The sequence below is a fragment of the Chelonoidis abingdonii genome, chromosome 22 (assembly GCF_003597395.2).
Source record: "Chelonoidis abingdonii isolate Lonesome George chromosome 22, CheloAbing_2.0, whole genome shotgun sequence".
NCBI lineage: Eukaryota > Metazoa > Chordata > Testudines > Testudinidae > Chelonoidis > Chelonoidis abingdonii.
Window position 1 is genome coordinate 6,252,278 of NC_133790.1, and position 21,926 is coordinate 6,274,203.

At 41.1% G+C, this 21,926-nt stretch overlaps 1 protein-coding gene across 1 annotated transcript in view; it reads left to right on the plus strand.

Moving 5' to 3' along the window:
* The first annotated feature begins 6,441 nt into the window (after window positions 1-6,441).
* Window positions 6,442-21,926, plus strand: part of PPP1CC (protein phosphatase 1 catalytic subunit gamma) — a 29,045-nt gene continuing 13,560 nt past the window's right edge. The window contains exon 1 of the mRNA XM_032800560.2: window positions 6,442-6,656. Coding sequence (XP_032656451.1) covers window positions 6,602-6,656 — 55 coding nt within the window. The 5' untranslated portion in view covers window positions 6,442-6,601. The remainder of the gene's footprint in view (window positions 6,657-21,926) is intronic.

The following is a 21,926-nucleotide window of genomic DNA, read 5'->3' on the forward strand; positions in this document are numbered from 1 at the left end:
GATCACAGCAGGATTTATCGTTCTGCAACGACCAGGCAAGCTGATAGGACCCTTATTCAGATGGAAGAGTGTGGCCTACTGAGTCACCTGCCATTTCCCTGGAGATTTTTTCATTTTTCACCTCTTTTAGTGGGATGCAGAGATGCTTCCTTTTGTAAATAACTGTATTAGAGAGATCCAACTCTCTTAATTTGGGGTGAAGTAGGTGGTTGCTGAGCATGGCAGCTCTCTCAGGAGGCAGATACAGCACATGTTGCACTTGATCAATACTTCTGACAGCCTGATCCTACAAAAGGCAAGAGCCAAAATCTGAAAGATGTCATGCTATGGCATTACTGCTGGATTCCAGGAAATTCCAGGGCAAAGAAACAGCCTGCAATGGCATGTCCAAGGCATCTGAATTAATTCAGAGGGCTCAGTGATTCAAAATTGGCTTGAGTCACACATTCCTCTGAATTCATTCATATACCTTTTGGTATAACATTATGTAATAACAGCTTAGCTCCTGAAAATCCGCCAGTTTACACTAATAGAAGAGCTGAAAGGACGAGGTGAGAATGAAAACAAACAAACACGCCTAAACAAAATAAAGGCAGCTACCTACATAAGGCCAGGTTCTAAGATCATGTATGGTAGTGGAAATCCAAGGTAACTGATTGAAGTCAATAGAGTGACTATGGACTGACATCAGTGTGAGTGAGATCAGAATCTGGTCCACAGACAGGAAAGGAGGGAAAGGGAACAGTGATTTCACATCCCCTTAACTATGATCATCTAACTTCAGCATGGGGAATAGCTTGACTGTATTGAGATTCCTGCCTTCAGTAGCTCAGTGAGTGCTCATGCAGTCCCATCTTGCATTTCATTGGAGCCAGTGCTAACTTTGGATGCATAGAAATGGATGGTCAGGCCCCTTTCAATTGTCTTTTTGGCAGCCTAAACGCGTGACTGTGTCTCTGGCTGGCATTGCACTTACTGTACTCACAAATTGTTACGCCCCTTTGTTCAATGTTTAGGGATTTCCCCCTCACCTCGATGTTTTGTTGCCCCAATTTTGGTCTCTGGTTTCTTGCAACTCATTGTTTTGTTCTTTCAAGTGCCTCAGCTGGCTTGTTCCAGACTGACTTTTTTCATTCTTGTGCAAGGCTGCCCAGAGGGGGAGGCAAGTGGGGCAATCTGCCCCAGGCCCCAGGCCCTGCAGGGGCCCCCACAAGAATACAGTATTCTATAGTATTGCAACTTTTTTTTTATGGAAGGGAAATTGCTTTGCCCCAGGCCCCCTGAATCCTCTGGGTGGCCCTGTTCTTGTGCCTCCTCTTGTTCCATGGTGTTTTTTCCACTGTAGGGTACAAAGGAGCTCTGCCCCCCTTGAAACTAGGAGAACAAAACTCAAGGTAAAATGTACCTTCATCCTAACTCTGCACATTGCTCTTCTTCATAGCCCTTCCAGACAAATGTCCAGAGAGCCTGATTTTCCTCTCACACTGGTATGAATCAGGAATAAATCCATTAAAATTAGTTGTTTTTGCTGGTGTAAAATCAGTGTGAGTGGAGAAATGGGTCATGTTTCAGAACAGCCACTCTATTGTCCCAGTTGCATAGTGCACATTTCATTGGGGGGCTGCAAAGCAACTGCACGTTTTTCCTGAACAACCAGGCCACGGCATTAAGGCATCTAGGAGCACTTCATTAAGTGCTTTCATCAATTCATGTGAAACTAACGCAAGATACAGTGCCACACCTACATTTTTGAGCTAGAGCTGCCACTGCTCCTGTTTCAGCATATGTTCTGGACTTTTCACTGGGGGAATTCAGTTCCCTATGTTACAAAGCACATAAGTTCATATGTTGAGAAGTTCTTGGATGCAAAATGATCACTGACTGACCAACTTGTTAAAGTGAAGGGGTGTGCTTAAAATGCTTTCCTTTGTGACCAACAGCGTGAGCAGAATTGGTCAGAAATTTTCCAGTGGGATGCTTTTCTGTCAGAAAATACTGGTTCATTGAAACAAACTTCCTGTGGGAACATGTCAATTTTTACAAAATTTAATTTAGAGAAAATATCGAAAAAAGTGTTTGGATTAGATTGAAATCTTCCTCTGACATTTTCAGAATAGAACATTTCACTTTTTCTGTTTTGAAACAACTTTTTGTTTTTCAATTTCGTGTATTTGATATTAGTAAAAAAATGTTGAATTTGAAACAAAATGTTTCAACTGACCTGAATTAAATAGTTTTCAAATATGTCACATTGTGGGAAATTTCAAAACAATAACAAATGTCAAAACCGGGGCATTTCGTACAATGTGAAAATTCTGGTTCCTGCACAGCGCTAGACAGGAACAGCTCAGCTCTGTCTAGTGCAAAACAACTGCAAGCAAAGGAAAAGGCTGATGCCTCAACCCACGGTGAGACCTTTCAGTTCAGAAGGAAAAGGTGGAGCTTATGTCCTTTCCTAGGTTTCATACATAGGGGCTGAGGGCTCAAACAGAACTATGTATTAAGCATTAGGAGAGAGAACTTAGTGTAGTTTCTGGAAGGAAGCAGACTACACGTTTGACTATGGACTCATCTAGATTCATTTTTTGCACCAATTAAATGGACGGGGCAGAGACTCAAGCTAGTTGGTTCTAGGAACAGGGCAGTGGTTTCTTATTTGGGATTTCTGCACAGGGAGCTAGTTGTAAATTCAATCCTTGAGGGGGCCACATAGGGCTCTGGGGCAAAATTAGTACTTGGTCCTGCTTGTGAAGGCAAGGGGCTGGACTCAATGACCTTTTGGGGTCCCTTCCAGTTCTAGGAGATAGGTATATCTCCATATATTACTTATTTTAAACATCTGAGGCTTCTGGGTCCGCAAACTTCTTTTAGACATCAAGATTGAATAAAATATGGGGAAATTTTCCCTAGATGGAAATGGGAGGATAACGAGCTGTAAACAATAGGAGCCATGGAAACACACAAGCCATGTTTGAAAGTCTAGCTTGGGAAAGCCAACACTGATTCAGTTTTATTTTTAGAATGTTTGCAAAATGCAGGTAATTCTTCATTTAAAACACATGGAATTTCGTAGATTTAGCAAATATGTAACCTAAGTCAATGGGGACTGTGGATAATTCACATTTCTTATGATCGACCTATTCACGGCAATAAAAAAGGGCATTCATTAAAAACAATTAGCCCCAACAGCCCAGATTGAGACAGTCTGCTACAAATAATGCAGTTTATATGCTTGTAATGGAGGAGAAAAATGGGTAGAAAAAGGCATTTCATATTCAGGCTTCCAAGGAGTTCTAAACCAGTGATTTATTTATGGAATAAATAAATCACTGGTTTAGTTCCAGAGGAGAGGGAGGAAGCAACCCAAAGGTCTTGAAGCTGTGGAGCGAGACAAATAGCATGTCATCATGTATTTAACAAACTATAATGAAAACCTCAGAAAAATAGAGAGGAGGGGAGATGTATGTTCTCTAGGCTGGAAAGTTATTGAATGCTTGAAACCAGCAAGCTGAGAGTTTAAAGGATGGAGGAATTTCCCTGCCTCTTTCTCCCACAAACTCCCTGAAGCAAATAACAGGGGGAAATAAATTAAAACTATTAAAAATACTTTGGCTGTGCCCTTTTTTTAAAGCAACGACGTTGTTGCCAAGTGATACCTGCTATTTTCTGCAAAGAACAATTAGTTGAGTTCAGAAAAATTCATTTTAAAATGTCACAGTAATGACTGTGGTTTGCAAACAATGTATTTTATGGATATGAATTGTGGTTAAGTGTTAGAACAGTCAGTGTATATATAGCATGGTCAGTGTACATAGTGCTTTGCAAAAAAGGGCCTGATCCTAAACAGGGTGCAGAGCACTCTCAACCCCTGCTGAGGCCACTGAGAATTGTTAGTCCTCTGCACTTTGCATGATCAGATTCAGAGCAAGGCATATTCCCTGCCCAGAAGAGTTTATGTTCTAAAGACCAGTCCTGCTTCATGCAAGTAACTTCACACAGGTGAGTGGTCCCACTGATTTCTTTGCTGTCAGGATTGAACCCTAAAGGCCTGATTCTGTAAGGTGCTGAGCCCTTTCAACTCCTACAGAAATCAACAGAAGTTGAAAGTACTCAGCACCTCACAGGAGATGCTCTGGACCTTGCAGGATTAGGCCTCTAAGAGAAACAAGATGTGGAACAGCAGTTGAAATATGAGAGCGGATGGAGACCTTATTGGCAAGGAGAACAAGACATGAAAGATTCCTTGGAAACGGGGCCAGATTCTCTGCTGATGTAACTCTACTGAGTTCAAAGGAGTCAGCTGGCAGAGCAGTTGACCCATGGAATTAAAGGAGAGATTTAAAAGAGAGAAAGGGTGTTTGGTGGGCAAGAACTGGGAAGTTGTTCCAAGGGAAGAGGCAGCATGAAAACAGATGCAAAGCTGTAAATGGCAGATGGAGACAAATAGAGCACTAAGAAGAAGGAAGAAGTGTAGGGAGTGAAGGAGGAGTAGGTGGAAATGAGGTTTGAATTTAAACACACACCTTTGGAAAATACAAAAGTTGAGTTTCTCATAGCAACTCATTGCACATGGCTGGCCAGATCCTGATCTCAGTCACTTTGAAGACAATAAAGTTACTCCTGATTTACATCAGTGGGGGGTTACTTTGGATTTACACTGGTGTTCTGAGATTAGCATTTGACTCTGGGGTACCCATTAGGAGAGACATTCACTCCAGAGCTTAATTTTGAAGGTGCATTTTGTAATCAGCAAATGCCTGTGGTTACCTATGGTCTCTACATCTATCTCCTTTCAACTGCTTCTCCGCTATTGGCTCTAAAATGTGCTGAGATTGCAAGTTTCTTCCTTCATCACCATGATCACCCTGAACTCTGCTGTGGCCCCACCACGATAATGAGTTGTTATGATTATTATATAACTGCTGTGTGAAGAATGGAGCATATGTACAGTGGAAGCAATTTATCTTGGAGAGGGGAGGAGGAAACTGGATTGGCAGAGATGTCCCTGCAAATTAAACTAGGAGTAAATAAACCCATTAAACAATATTCAATCATACATGCAAAGCAGTGAGCAATAGTAAAGGCCAGCACAGACCAGCTCACTGCCAACGCAATTTAATTTGTCAGAAACTCAGCTGATTTTAATTGTTTTTGACTTTGCCTCCAATGTGTTTCTACTACATATCGAATAAAATAGTTTTAAATATGGATTAAAATAAAATATTTTTAAAAGGATATGCTAATGTCTTGTGCCTTCCTACAAGAATTTCAAAGCACTTAACAAACATCCTGGAAATAACTACAGGCACACGGAGACTTGCATGCATAGGTACTCATCTGCAGAAGCATTGGCAGGATTGAGGCCATTACTGAACTAAGTTTCAGATCACTTCTCGGAGGTAGGACAGTGTGATTTACCCCATTTTATTGATGGAGCAACTGAGACCCCAATTGTGCTATGGGAGCCCCATGGCCACACCCCTACACCCTTATAGAGTTCATTGGAGGATAGGGGTTTGAGAAACAGAGAAATTGACTTCCTCAACACTACACTGTGAGTCATTGCCAAAGCCAGGATTAGAATCTGTGGACCCAATTGTTCAACATGCTCTGCACAGTCAGAGCCCTGCACCCATGCAGAGCCCTGCTGAAGACACGGGGAGCTCCATTTGGGGTTCATTCATGTTGGGCACCTTGCAGGACCAGGACTTTAATCTCTTGAGGCTCTAGTCTGTGCTCTAACCAGCTAGGGCGGCCAGACAGCAAATGTGAAAAATCGTGATGGGGGGGGGGTAATAGGAGCCTATATAAGAAAAAGACCCAAAAATCGGGACTGTCCCTATAAAATTGGGACATCTGGTCATTCTATAACCAACAGACCACATTTCTTACAGAAACTTCCCATATCTGTGGTCGTCAGACAGATGTTTTCCAGGGTAAACCCAGATATTCTAAGTGGTTGGGCAGGTCTGTTTAAAAGAAAAAAGTGGGAGCCTTTAAGCAATAGAGCAAATAGTCTCAAAATATGATGTATGAATAACAGCACTTAATAATCACTTGACATAGCTATTGATAATTTTTCAGTTAGCATTGTTATCAATGGGAAATTACGATTGATATAAATGTTATATGTATTATACTGATGGATCGTTAATTATTATTGATTCTATTAATTATGCAGGAGTGACAGGAATAATGATCTTCGCTCTTACTGGCTTCATCTAGTCGATTAGGAACCAGATTTGCACGCCTGGGGAATCTGGCTGCCAGGGGCTTTCCGAGCACGGGCACATGCCGGCTTTAAAGCTCAGGTCGGATCTATTTCCCTGCTCCCGCCCCCTCGCGGCGGAAGGATTCCGTGAGTGCGGGACGCTGCTAAAGCGAACCCGCTCTCGGCGCTCTGTCTAGAAAGGGTTTCCGGCTGCCGAGCCGTAGCACGTAGTGTTCATGCGCCACCAAAGCTTCCTGAGAGGGGACGGCGGCCATTTTGTGCGGTGCTGGGTCGCTGCTGAGAGCGGGGCGAAAGCGGAGGGCGGGAGGCAGGGCGAGGCGGACGACTCGGGTGCGGGAGCTGCGGGGTCCGCATTGTCGCTGAGAGGCGATGGCGGATATAGACAAGCTCAACATCGACAGCATCATCCAACGGCTACTGGAGGGTGAGGGAGCGGGGGGACCCTGACGGGATCGCGGGGCCTGGGGGTAAGCACGGCGGGGTCCCCGCGGGGATGCGCTGGGTCCCGCCGGCTGCAGCAGAGGGAGGGTCCGGTGGGGCTGGAGCCTGTGGGAGGCTCGCCGCAGGGGGCGAGGACGCCGGGGCCGGCGCGGTATGTGTGGGGCAGCCGGGGCGGTGAGGGGGCCTTTGGCCTGCGCCCCGCTCGCCCGTGCCCGGCCCCGCTCGAACAGGGCTGGCCGCAGCGGAGAGGCGCTTTGTGTGCGCCCCAGTGACCCCCTGGCTTTGCCGGGCCGGCCTCTGCGTGTTAACGCCGGGTTTTCCTTCAGCGCCTGCCCGAGGGACAGCCAGGGTCCTGGATGGAGCTGCTGGGGGCCTTCCCCTCCCCCACCTCTCTTTGCAAGCGGGGGGCGATTTTAGGGGGTGGGGGATTAGTGAGACGTTAAGAGGCTGAATGTCCGGCAGCCTGTCCGCAGCGCACATGCGCAGTGGATGAATGCTTGGATGGGCCGTCACGGGGGTGTGTGGAAGTGCAGCTTGTCTCTGTATAAAGCCCTAGTTCTCGACCAGGGCTCTGGTGGCCCTTGAGGGGGCACGAGCAGGTTTCAGGGGGATCTGCCAAGCAGGACCAACATTAGGCTTGCTCAGTCACGGGCAGAAAGCTGAAGCCCAACCGTATGGGGTGGAAACCCGGGGCCCCGAGACCCGCCATCCAGGGCTGAAGCCAAAGCAACTTAGCTTTGTGGGGTCCCCTGTGGCATGAGACCCATGGCAGTTGCACTGTTTGCTACCCACTAATGTATCCTCTGGCTTTTGTATGCAGAATAAACGGTGGTTGTGGCACAAGTGGGCCCTTAAGTTTTTATAGCCTTTTTTGAGAGGGGGATTTGCTCAGAAAGAAAAAGGTTGAGAACCCCTGGTCTAAAGGACAGAGACTGAGTCTGTTGTGGCAGCCTTTTTTAGCATAATCTGGGAGATCTTCTGTTCAGGTGGGAAGGGTTATAATTTTTTATTAAAACTTTGTTGCCAGTTACTTGTAGGAATACAAGCGTCTGATGATGGGTGTGTAATTATAAGTTACAGTTTATAAAGCCTCATATTTGATTTTTTTTGAAGTGAAAGTGGGCTAGTTTTGCGCTTTTCAATAAAATGGCATTTATTTGGTTTGTCTTACTTTGTCTTACTGTCCATCTGTATTCCATTAGAGGGTAGCCGATAGGGAGGTGCATCCAGTGTCTAGTCTTTTTCCTAAATACAGGGGTTGAGGTGAGTTTAATTTTTTTATTTGGTCAGCATCTGATTAAAATGGTTTATTAATCTTTGACTAGGGTACAAGGTTGCAAAGTAGCCAATGGATATTCTCCTTGGAATAGAAAGAAAAATAATTGGTTAAAGAGGAAAACTCGATTTATCTAGCCTGTCTCAAATCTGTCCCTGCACTCATATGTATGGACTTACCCTGGAAGAGCTTGGCCAGGATTTTAATTTTTTTCCCATTTGTAACAAAGTAATCTAAGACTTTGCTTAGCCAGATACTAGATAAATGCTTTTCATCTCTTCCTTATTGTAAGATATCTTTGACCTGGATAATGAAAGGCCAGGGGAAAGAGACACTTGTGCTGCTATAGAAACTTAGGATTTACAAATCCAGTGGATTTGGTTTGTGATTGTGCTGTGTGTGTATATATAGAGAGAGAGATTCTCATCTCTTGTTTTTTTCTCTCCCTAATATAATTGGGGAGGTTACATATATGCAGAAGTGTTCCTGAAACATCACTGCTTTTTTGCAGGTGTCAGCTCCTTCTTTCAGTGCATTTGATGTTTAAAAGTTGTTTGTATTGTGGCTACTTACTGTAGTTCTTGTTTGCTTTGCCTTAGCATAACTATCAGTAGGTTTTTCCAGGAAATGAAAGTAAATGTCAAATTTCTTTAACAAGAAAAAGTACACCTCTGCCTCGATATAACGCTGTCCTCGAGAGCCAAAAAATCTTAACCGCGTTGTAGGTGAAACCGCATTATACCAAATTGATTGATCCGCCGGAGCACACAACTCCTCCCGAGCACTGGTTTACTGCGTTATATCCGAATTTGTGTTATATCGGGTACCGTTATATTGGGGTAAAGGAGTATGTAGTTCAAATGTTAAAATGTAAAACAAGTAGTAAGATTTATTTGATATTTTATATAATGTTTGTTTGCTATCTAAGACTTTTTGGGATTGGATGGGAATGTGAAGGTTGCTATCTTGAAATTAGGGCTGTCAAGCGATTAAAAAAATTAATGGTGATTAATTGCATAGTTAAACAATAACAGAATACAATTTAAATATTTTTGGATGTTTTCTGCACTTTCAAATATATTGATTTCAATTAAAACACAGAATCAAAGTGTACAGTGATCACTTTATATTTTTACTACAAATATTTACACTGTAAAAAAACATATTTTTCAGTTCGCCTACTACAAGTATTGTACTGCGGTCTCTTTATCATGAAAGTTGAACTTACAAACGTAGAATTGTGTACAAAAAATAACTGTTTTTTATTTTTGAATGCAATGTAGAACTTTAGAGCAGGGGTAGGCAACCTATGGCATGTGTGCCGAAGGCAGCAAGCAAGCTAATTTTCAGTGGCATTCACACTGCCCAGGTCCTGGCCACCAGTCTGAGGGGCTCTGGATTTTAATTTAATTTTAAATGAAGCTTCTTAAAAATTAAAAAAAACATTATTTATTTTACATACAACAATAGTTCAGTTATATATTATAGACTTCTAAAAGAGACCTTCTAAAAACGTTAAAATGTATTAGTGGCACCCAAAACCTTAAATCAGAGTGAATAAATGAAGACTCAGCACACCATTTCTGAAAGTTTGCTGACCCCTGTTTCAGAACCTTCCAGTCCACTCAGTTCTATTTCTTGTTCAGCCAGTTGCTTGGACAAACAAGTTTGTTTACGTTTGCAGGTGATGATGCTGTCTGCTTCTTGTTTACAATCTCACCTGGAAGTGAGAACAGGCGTTCGCATGGCACTCTTGCAGTCGGAATTGCAAGATATTTACATACCAGATGTGCTAAAGATTCATATGTCCCTTCATGTTTCATCCACCATTACAGAAGACTTGCATCCATGCTGATGAAAGGTTCTGCTTGATAACAGTCCAAAGCAGAGCGGACTGACACGTGTTCATTCTCGTAATCTGTGTCAAGATGCCACCAGCAGAACTGATTTTTGGTGGTTTCGGTTCTGTAGTTTGTGCATCAGAGTGGTCCTCTTAAGACTTCTGAAAGCATGCTCCACACCTCATCGCTCACAGGTTTTGGAAGGCACTTGAGATTCTTAAACCTTGGGTCAATAGCTGTGGCTATCTTTAGAAATCTCACATTGGTACCTTTTGTGTTTTGTCAAATCTGCAATGAAAAGTTTCTTAAAATTAACAACACATGCTGAGTCACTTGAGACTTGTATAACATGAAATATGACAGAATGCAGGTAAAACAGCCAGAGACATACAGTTCTCCCCCGAGGAGTTCAGTCACAAATTTAGTTAATGCATTATTTTTTTAATGAGCATCAGCAGCATGGAAGCATGTCCTCTGACATGGTGGCCGAATCATGAGGGGGCATATGAAGGTTTAGCATATCTGGCATGTAAATTTTTGAATTAATCGCATGAGTTAACTGTGATTAATTGACAAACCTCTTGAAATACTATGTAAATAGTACTTTGAAGAACTCACCAACAAGGTACTCAAAGGATATGGCCAAGTCACTGTACGTATCACTACAAAAATTAGCAGTATTAACTAGTGTTGCATTGATTAAATGCCAAAGCTTTAACATTGAAACTTTATATAAAATCAAGAAATTAAAGAGAGGATTTTAAACTGCTTGGGGCAGGTATTATTTTTCTAGATTTAAATCACATATAACACTGTTTACAAATATTAACAGTTGTTCCCACAACAGCTAGTTCTGCCCCTTTAGATGTATTTAGTGTATTATATGTGTACTCCTATTTTCAATATGAGCTATAGCAGTCAGTTGCTAAATGGAGTAAAAACTTAATTTTGTTATAAATCTCAGTGATACTGGATTAATGTAGCCTTCTGTATTTAATACCATTTTTAATAAACTAAGGGCAAAGACCCATTTTTACATTCAAGTAAATAGCTGTGTTTTGAATAGTGTTAAGTTGTGATTCTGTATCTTAAAAGGGAAATAACATGTAAAACCCACTATACTATTTTAGTTTTTACAACTTCCCAACCCTTTTTTCCAAACTTGGGAATGCCGACATCCCCATTAACTATGTAGGTAACATTTTAAAAGTTAACTTGAACAGATGCATTAGATCTAAATACAAAAATGTCTTTATGCTCAAATTCTCTTAAAGTGTATTTCATCCCAAAAGCCTCACCATCATGCTTTTCTTCTTCCACTCAGTAAATGTTCTTTGGGCTTTGCTGAGCAAACTCGAGAGAGTGAAGCCTAAATGATGATTTCTGGATTATAACTCATCTAAAAAGAGGCCCTGGATAAAGCTCCTCCTCAACCATGACTACAGCAGCACTGGTAGCGTGACCAAACTTTTACTTCCATGAAAATGTGCTAATATTTAGGTGTGCGCACATGCATATATCTGAAACTATTGCATAACTTCATATAATTATATTTCAATCAAATTCCCCTCAAATGAATAACACTTCAGACTGGGTTCTCCATTGATTAAAAGTTTGTTCTGATGGATTACCACATCTCTTAAACTTAATCCTAAAACCCTTTAGTGAAGGCTTAATCTTTAGAGTTATCTTGCAGTTCAGTACACCTGTACTTAGAAACTACATACTTCTGCATTTTGTAGGTAATAGTCGTCATTCTAAATGTTTTGCTGATAAAATTAAAGCATCCGGACAGGTAATTTGGAGGTAACAAAACCTAATATCAATGGAAATATCTTTGTGAAACACTTCAAATCAATGAGAAGGTGTTGGGATTTAAACATTGCTTCATTATTTATAACACAGTTTTTAGTCTTGTGCTCTTTGCAGAAGACTCAAAGTGAAACTAACCAGAAAATCTGTTTTCATTGTCCACTCAGAATGAAGTGATTTAATGGTAAAGAGTAAATTACTTTGTTTTAATAATAGAATGTTAATGTAATTGAATTTTCATAAAAAGGATAAAAGTTATGTTAAAAATTCAGTGTAGAAATTGAATATAGTGATTGCAGTTATCTATAACTTTTAATGTCAGATTAGTCACACATTCAAAATATAAAGGAAAAGACTGCGGTTGACAAAATATGGATTCACATTTAAAACAGAAATATACTTTGTCTTGAGTATCCAACTCTTAATACCCATTTGAAGCATCACATTAATATGGTACCTAGGAAAGATTCAGTATGAAATGTGTTAAATTAATAAACTCAAATCTAAACAGATTATGGTTAATTTCAGTTAAAATTTGTAGTTCTTGGGCTGAAATTTTTAAAGACCAGTTAAAAAAAAAAAATAAAGTTATTGATATACCACCTCCCCCTTTTTTAAATGTAATCTAGCCCATGTTCATCGAACCATAGAAATATAATGGTGGAAGGGACCTCAGAGTCATCAAGTCCAGCCCTCCGTGTTGAGGCAGCACCAAGTAAACCTGACCAATTTATGTCTAAGCCCTTCTTACAAACCTCCAATGATGGGGATTCCCCAACCTCCCTTGGAAGTTTATTGCAGAGCTTGACTACTCTTACAGTTAGAAAAATTTTCCTAATACCTAACCTAAATCTCCCTTGCTGCAGGTAAGGCCATTACTACTTGTCTTACCTTCATTGAACTTGGAGAACAATTGATCAGTCCTCTTTAAAACAGCCCTTAACATATTCGAGGACACTTATCGATTCCATTCCCATCCCGTTTCTTTTCTCAAGAGTTAAACATGCCCCAGATTTTTTAACCTTCCTCATAGTGCCAGTTTTCGAAATCTTTTATCATTGTTGCTACCTTCTGGAGTCACTCCAGTTTGTCCACATCTTTTCTAAAGTGTGATACCCAGAACTGGACACACTACACCAGCTGAGACTTCTCCAGTGTTGAACAGAGTGGGATGAATGCCGCCTGTGTTTTACATACAGCACTTCTTTTGATACGCTTTGGAATATTAACCTTTTTTGCCTCTGCATGACACTGACTCGTATTCAATTTGTGATCCAGTATAACCCCCAGATCCTTTTCAGCAGTCCTCCTACTTATTCCCCATTTAGTAGTTTGATTTTTCCTTCCTACGTGCAAAGTAGTTCACTTGTCTGTCTTAAATTTCTTCTTACTGATTTCAGACCAATTCTCCAGATTGTCAAGATCTTTTTGAATTCTAATCCTGTCCTCCAAAGTGCATGCAAACCCTCCCATCTTGGTGTTATCCACAGGTTTTATAAGCATACTCTCCACTCTATTATCCAAGCTATTAATTAAAATAATGAACAGTGCTGGACCCAGTACTGACCCCTGTGGTGCCCTACTAGATTGAACAAACCATTGATAACTACTTGAGTACAATGTTTAACAAGTTGTACACCAACAGTATAGTAGTTTCATGGAGACCACATTTCAAAGTAGCTGACACTTTAAAAAATGAATCTGTATGATTTGGATTTTAAAGACTTGCACATGCACTTTAAACTTTCTTCTCATTGTAATGTAAATATTTGATGCTTCCTTTATTCCTCCAAACATGTATAGTACAAAGCCATTCGCCTGGTCACAACCTTAAAGAACAATTCAGTGAAAATATAATACTTATTTTATAGATAATTCTGCCTGTAATCCACTCTTTATTTATCTTCCCTTGTTCTGAGGGCACTTAGAGTTTATATACTCTTGCTGCTTATTCCCGTTTGCAGAATGTTTCAGTAACTTTCACAGCATACATTGATAGAAGAACGAGACTTGAAGTGGGGAGTAAGTAACAGGAACACTGCATGGAAGAAGGAAGTTTCTTAAAATTCCCCTTAGTAATAGAATGAGATGTAGAAAAATATGATCAGCAATACCTGAGCATATACCAGCTGTATAAGAATAAGAGAGGAGATTTAGTCAGCTTCTGAAATTGCCACTTCAAGGTTGCAGTTGCCTGTCTGTAAAATTAAAAGGGCTAGTTACAAGAACATTGCTAGGAAAGATGCCTCTGAGAGAATGGCCTCTACACTGGGAAGAGTCAGTAGCGATCAGACAGCCATGAAAAGGGGTTTTAGGAAATGCCTAAACTCTCATTCTTAAGGCCAGAGATTTTTAATCAAGACATTCCAGGGTTTTTAGAGCTGAAGCATGGCTTTGAAATACCAGCCTTCTTGCATTTCTGATATTTTGGTTTTATAACTTTAGCCTTCTAACTGCTTTCTGCATTTAGTGCATATCACTAACCTTATTACGTACAATATAAAAGTAGATGCTGATCAAAAAGGGAACTTCATAGTTTGTGTTGACACTTTCTAAATCAAATACAATAATTTTTTGATTCAGTGGCTTTGTTTCAAAATGTACTTGCTTTATTAAAAAAAAAAAAAAAAAACACCTTAAAGATTAAATGAACTGCTTTTTTGAACAAAACATTTCATTTGACCTGGAACAAACCTTTCATTTGCTGAGAAATCCAAACATTGCTTTGGGTTGACTTAGAATGAGTTTTTCAATTTTATGGAATGGTCAGCAAACTGAGAAATTGGTTATTCATGCAGCTGGACTCCACAATAATATGATGTCTTGAAAATGAGATTGAAACTTGCTCAGCTTACTGAGGTGGCAAAAGAAAATAAAACAATCAGAGGAAAAAGGATTAACTGATATGTTAAAACAGCTGACCACGATCTTAAATGGGTGCGTAAGGGTAGGCTCCTAAACTTATTATAAACCATTTGTTTCTGAAAATCTTGGTCCTCTCTGTGCTAGAGCTTGCACAGTTACTACCAAAAGGGAGCTATGAATTATGCAACTTAGCCAGTGTAGATGCAGCCAATGAAAGCTAGAACTCTACTTTTTTTGTTTTTAGAGACAGTGCTGAGATCCGGGCTAATACATGAAAGACTCCAAATCAAATATGCACATTTACTACACCCAGCCTTCTGTTACTAGTAATGCCTCTTGGATGTCTCCTCAAACCAACATGTGTCTGTAAATGGGGAAAGAGGATTTCCTGGGCCTTAGAAAGGGAGGCCTTAGGTGGGAGGAAATATGGATAAACTTGCATAGGCAGTGTTTTTATAAAGTTTTGCATTTTTCCTAAGGCAAATATTTGATTTTGTACATTTTTGTTGGTTTTTTCCCCCCTCCCTCTTTAACACTGCATCTGCTCATTCCTTAAACTTCTGGTTAGGTAGGAAGCATTTTCTAGTGGTTTGTGCGTTGAGCTAGGACTTAGAGCCAGGAATTCAACCCAGCCTCCTATTACCTCCTGTGTGACCTTGGGCAAGTCATTTTCCCTCTCTGTGCCTTGTTCCCAGCCGTCTGCTTGAATGTGTAACACTGCACTCCCATGTTTTGTCAATTTAGAATAAAAAGGTGTTCAGGGCATGGACTGTTTCTTGCTATGTTTGTACAGCACCTAGCACAAATGGTTCTGGTGCTGGTTGGAGCCTCCAGGTGCTACTGTAATGCATATAATAACGTACTAATTGATGTTTTAGCCTTACAAAGCACTCTAAGGTGTCTGTCTTTGGGAAGAAAACTTTTTGTGAGAAAGGAAAAGTATTAAATGGAATTCTTATTTCCTAACTCGTCCTTAGGTTAAAAAAAGGCCTTCATTTTCTAGAAGTAAATGCAAATATTTTTCATAGTTTTTTCAAATAATTGAGTTCTAAATACTTTTGCATCTAATATTTCAAGCATTTCATTGTTTTTTGTGAAGATCCTTAGAGTTCATGTAGTTGTGGAAATGAAAGTGCAGTCTTCCTCAAAACATGCCACCAAGTTCAATCATTGTTGTCTTTCACAAATACAGCCACTCCACCATGTTCTTGTAAGGAGAACCGCTGCCCATGTGCTCCTGGACGTGGTCATAATGCTAGGGATGCAAGTTGAGATGGTTAGTGGTGATCACTGAAACAGCAACAGTGTTTGTGTGGAGGTGTCTCCATGTTTGCTCCATAGTCAGTCTTGTTTCGCAAAGGAGCTAGTGTGGTGAAGTTGTTGTCAAAGATGACCTCGGAGACATATTCTTGCCAACTAATCTTGTATTTGTAGTATTCAGGTCAGCTACATGGAGCGCACAGGTGTTGACTTCTGAATATGAACTCATCTGTCTTTTTAAAAGTTCACTGCACTCAGATCTGGCAACTTTGTTCTGAGACTTCTCTGGCTTTCTTTTAAATCCCATGCTGCTGACAGAATTGTAGGAGCATTTTATTAATCAAGCTATTTAAGTAACCCTATTTCAGAGCTCACTGGGCAAGCCTGGAGCATGTGGTACACGTGGTGTCCCTAATTAACAAGGAGTGCTCACTGGTTTGGAAATCTAGTTTGGAATGGGTCATACCCTTTAGTGGACTACATTCTGCAGGGATTCAGCAGTGTAATAGAATTAGGTGCTTAAAAGTTGGAAGACCTGGATTCTATTTCTACTGCTACCACTGATATGGACAAGTCACTTAACCTCTACCTCAGTGAATGCACATTACTACTTATAACAGTCTGAGTAAATATGACATAAAATGCTATTTTGTTTTGCAGTCGTATGCGAAGTACACATTTTTCAATTTGGTGGTGCTACTGTGAGCTTTAGTCTTATCAAAGTTATAGCTCTAGAATTTTCTCTTGGGGTATGTATACACTGCAGTGTAAGCCCAGGGTTCAAACTCAGACTCAAACCTAACCCCCTTCTTGTCTACACACAAATTGCTCAGACAAAGGGTCCCAGGACCCCATGGGGGAGGAGGGTCTGGGCCGGAGTCGGGCCGGAGTCAGGCCAGAACCCAGAGTTCAAGCCTTACTGTTTTGCAGTGTAGATAGTGCTCTGCTGGACTCATGCTCTGGGAGTCTGCCAAAAGTATTCCACAAATCTCACAAAGTGACACTTTGTCCTCTGGACAGTCAAATTTGGTGAGCAGTTAAGTTTTCCCACATTGCACCATGAACAGAGGGCTAGAGCAGCCACATTTTGGGGGATTGCACTAGGAAGTCTGGGATATGGATGGTTGGACTTGGGCCTGCATAATGTGATGTACATGCTGGAGCCTCAAGTTGGGAGCCACAGTTTAGCAGCCCCTAACATGGGGTTATAAAGGAGCATAGATGCTCAGGCCCTTGGTTAGCAAACCCAAGGTCTGCTAACTTGAGTTCTGCTAATCCTGGGCTTATGTTGCAGTGTAGACATACCCTTAGGTTGCCTACACTGCAGTTAAAAATCCACAGCTGGCCTGTGCCAGTTGAGTTAGGCTCTAGGACCCTGTGAGGTGAGAGGGTCCCAAAACTTGGACTGCACCCCAATTCAAAACATCTACACTACAGTTAAATAGCTATTTAGCCCAAGTTCCGTGAGCCTGAGTCATCTGGTGTCTAATTGCTGTGTGTACATACCCATAGAGGCTCAACCATCTAGGAGTAGCTTTTCAGTTCCAGTTCTGAATCTGAAATAGCCAACTCAGCAGGAGTCAGGAAGTACCTTTCCAACACATCAAGGCAGAAATATCATATCGCCATCAGCAATTCAAGCAGATTATCCATAATTGCTAGTTTAGGAAGTATTAAGACTACAGAGAACTAAAATTTCCATTCTCTGGCCTGGTTTCACCTTTGGACCAAAGCATTTCAAAGGACATGCAAAAAAAAAGTACCTCACTTACCTCACTGAATTTCAAGAGATTTCCCCACTTCTCTCTTTCCGTCTGTCATTTTATGGCAATAAGTTTAATGTGCACTGGCAACAGAGTGATCAGTTTCTATTGTCAAGACAGTTGGCATCCAGAGGACTAGAAATTGCTTGTTCTTACATGAAAACAAAAGAGTCTGGCATTTCAGTGGAGAGAAAAATCCCTGCAAATGTAATAGTGACTGATTTTTGTTTCAAATTATCACCATAACTTCTAGCAAAAATAGACTCTTGCCATCTTCGTTTGGTTTAGTTACAAATATAATTGCCTGTGGACAGCATATTTATTGCTCACTCTAAGCTTTTTTAATCTCCTTGTTTTTTTAGAATGTGGGATGCAGGGTTTCAGTGTAGTAGTATAGTACTACCTGTAAGAATGACTAATGTAAGGTTAAATCTGTTTCCTCTCTACAGACATTACAGGTAAGACCAGACACTTGTTAAGCTTTTTAAAGCAAAGTTTAACTTTAATATTTAAATGTTAATTTTGCTGTCTTTTATAATGCAATTAACTTTGATCACTTTTTCTATAAATTTCTGTTACTTGCTACTGGATATTTGGCATTTTGGACAACTTGCTCAGCTCAGAAAGTGTTTAGAAAATTGCTATAGGGCTGACTAGCTTCATGCTCAGTAAACTATTATGAAATAAAGATTTAACTTTCATTTCCATGCTTCATGACTTTTAACACTTTAATGGAACACTTGAAATTTAGTGTCAATTCCAGTAATGCCATATAATGTCAATGATGTATGATATTATAGATATGCAGTATTATAGCCATGTTGGTTCCAGGATATTAGTGACACTGTGGGTGAGCTCAGATCTTCTGTTGGATAAGTTTTGTTGGTGAGAGAGACATGCTTTCAAGCTTATGAAGAGCTACTCCTGGGGGAGTTCTGTGTCTAAAAAATAAGCGCACAATATTTTAAAATTCTGCATATTTTATTTGTCAAAATAACACCACGTAATCACACCAGTTTCAATTATTTTTGGTCATTTATTTCAAAATACCTGTCAGCAAGTATGTCTGTAACAATACAGACGACAAAAAAGATTCAGGAAATATTTTTTTGACAAATAGATTCCTTACTAGGCATACAGAACTCTGAGTAATAATTCATTTAAACTACAATACAGAACCATTTCCCTCGCACCCCTCAGAAGCAGTGCAAGGGCTTGGGGAAGTCAGGGGTAACAGAGGAGCTGAGGGAGAAGGAGGTAAATTGCTGGGAAGGAATCTGGATGTGAACTTGAAGGGTTGTGGTATGGGTGGGAAAAGTATGGAACTTTTGGGGGTGGGGGGGTGGGAAGAGATTATTAGAGAGCTTCCCCCATGCAGACCCTGGCTGACCCCTAGCCTCTCCTGTTCAGTCAGGCACATCTGCCCTGTTCCCATGTATTCCTGCACCACCTGTCCAGATGTTCCTTTGCTCCCACTCAGACATCATCCCCATGTGGCTCTGTCCCCCCTCCCAGCTACTCCCCGGTTCTTATGTAGCTCTGCATCCCCCTGTGGCTCTGTGCCTCCACTCCCATGCAGCCTCTGCCCCAGTCTGTCCTCACTCACTAGCCCTTATGAGCCCCTCTGTGACCAGCACCCCATAGCTCATGTCTCCTAACCTGGCCTGACAGGCGCTGTGAAGAAGGGACTACAGGCTCTTTCTCTTCCCTTGCTGGCTGGGAGCAACTGCGTTCTGTTGCTGCTTTGCCCTCTGGTGGGGAAAAAGGAAGAACTGTAGCAAAATTTCAGCAGAAGCTTTTTTCTACGCAAAAAATAAAAATAGGTACATCTCATTCGTTTATATGCATATGCAGTAGCACAGAATTCCTCTGGGAGTAATAGAGCTCTTCTTCAGGTCTGGAAAACATGCTCTGGCCTAGTCTACACTGGCAATGCTAAAGTGCTTCTGTGGCAGCGCTCTAATGTGGCTTGTGTGGGTGCGACAATCGTTTAAAAACCTCCATGGGGGCATAGCCACCAGTGTTGGGAGCACTGTCTACACTGGTACTTTATAGCGCTGAAACTTGCTGCGCTGTAAATTGCCAGTGTAGACAAGCCCTCAGTGTCACAGCTAAACACGAGTGAATCAGTTGTTTATCATAGTAGCTAATGCATTTCAAAGGGCAATTTCAGGTGAAGTGGCCTGTTAGTACTGCTCATAAGGGAGCAAGGAAGGTGGGGAAGGTAGCTAGAACGGGCAGTGTGTATGTTATAGATTGTTGTAAAATAAGCCATACATCCAGTGTGTCTATTTGGTCCATATTTTTTTAGTATCTGGGAAAGTTATGAATTTAAGCTTCCAATCTCATCTTTTGAAAATGTTGTCTGGGGTTTCTTTTTGAGGATGAGGACTGATAAGTCAGATACAGAGTGATGTCTTTTTCACCCTCCAGTGATGTGGTGTGTTTGTCTTTTATCATTTTCCTGTGAGTTCATTCAAGATGTAGTGATTGTCTGGTTTCACCCACATAGTTGTTGGGACATTTAGTGCAGTGGATGAGGTACGCCGTGTGTTGTGATAGGCATGTGTAGAACCCATGGATCTTGAAGGCTATGTTAAGGGAGCTGTTGATCATTGTAGCAGTGGAGATATGTTTGCCTTTTGCATCTGTTCTGGCAGGGTCTGGTGCCAATTTGAGCAGGTGTCCAGGTCTGTGGGAAGCTGGCTTCTGATGATGAGCTTTGAGAGGTTGGGGGGGATGTTTGAATGCCAGAAGGAAGGGTTAAGGAAAACTTTATTTCAGGATGGGGTCCTCATTGATTATGGGTAAAGCTAAGACTTTGTCACAAATATTTTTAGTAAAAGTCACGGGCAGGTCACTGGCAATACAGGGGATCCCTGGTATACGTCTCCCCCATATCTATTGTTTCATGTATCCCATCGCTCATCAGTAGGGGAACGTATTCTGATTCACATCAGTCTGATCTGCATATTCATCGCTTCACCTTTTGGATGACTGTTCTTTGGGCGCTTCCCTCAAGCGTTCAGGAGGCGCTGGGAAGGAGAGGGAAGAGTAGGAACGCGGCATGCTTGGAGGAGGGGGCGGAACTGGGCAGGAAGAGGTGACCCAGGCCACTATTTCTTATGGGGAAAAATTCCCCGGTATCCGTCGTTTCAGTATCAGTCATCCCTTTCAGAATGCAACCCCGACGTATACTGGGGACCCAGTGTAAAGAAAATGTCATGGAAGCCCATGACCTGTCCCAGACTTTTACTAAAAATGATAAAATGAGAAGGGACTGGACAACTGTGGGGTGGCTGGGAGCTCTGGGGCCCGCACCACCTGTTCAATTTCAGAACTTCAAAAAACTCAATTTGTGATTCTGCAGCTTTGTCTACACTAGGAAAAATTAGTACCTGTGACATCAACTGATACTACTAAACCACAAGTGTAGGCAAGCCTCGTATGCTGGAACTCTGTCTACACTAGTGGTTAGGTCATTGGTACTACGATTGCGACTGTACCTGGTATGACAGTTGATGTCACACAGATGCTAATTTTTCTAGGATAGACAAGGCTGCAGAATCACAAGTAACATACTTTAAAAGGTGTTCCGGAAAGGAATTGGGCAACTTAGTTTTTTAAAGTTCTGAAACTGAACTTCACTATAAAATTTACAAGTCGGGTGGGGGCGCTAGGGTCAAAGAATGGTATGTTTTAGTCCATTAAGAGTTAAACAGGCTATATGTGTCTATATAGAAAAGTGAGTATCCATATTATGCTTGCTGGCTGCTATAATATGGGTATTCTTTTCTGGTATAGGCACCTTGACTAGACTAAAATCTAAACCTTTTTTTAAAATTCTTGACTTGTGCTACTTGTTTTCCAATATGAAAACATAACACCTAAAGACTAAGCACTGTCAAATTTAATTGTTAAACTTTGTGTTGTTATACTCTGGTTCTTGGATAGTAGTTCCAGTTTTAGCTTCAGTAAAAATTAATTTAAAACTTATTTTTGTGAATACGAGGGGTTCAACAAAGCAGATTTTTTTCTTTGCCTCCTAGGTCACTGTTGATGAAATAATAACCTTGTTATACTTGGATGCTTATTTGCTCTTCTGTTTAAAATGTATATAAATGGATACAGATTGGCATGCGTTATCCTTTACTTGTTAATCTTATCCCACCTGTTTAAGGTGGTGTTTGAAACTGATTTACAACTTCTCACTAAATGTTCAGGCAATGTCTAATTTGCACAAGTAGTCTGCAGGATAGACGTAATCTTACTTCAATAGTTAGTAGGAACTTTTCACTTAACTCTTGCCAAAAAGTGTACCCGCCACTTTGAGCAGTTCAGTTGAACCATGATTATAGAACATTTGCTGCCACACTACAAGTACATGGTCTAAAACAGGTCAGCGTTAAGCTCATTCAGAGGAAAGGATTTAATTC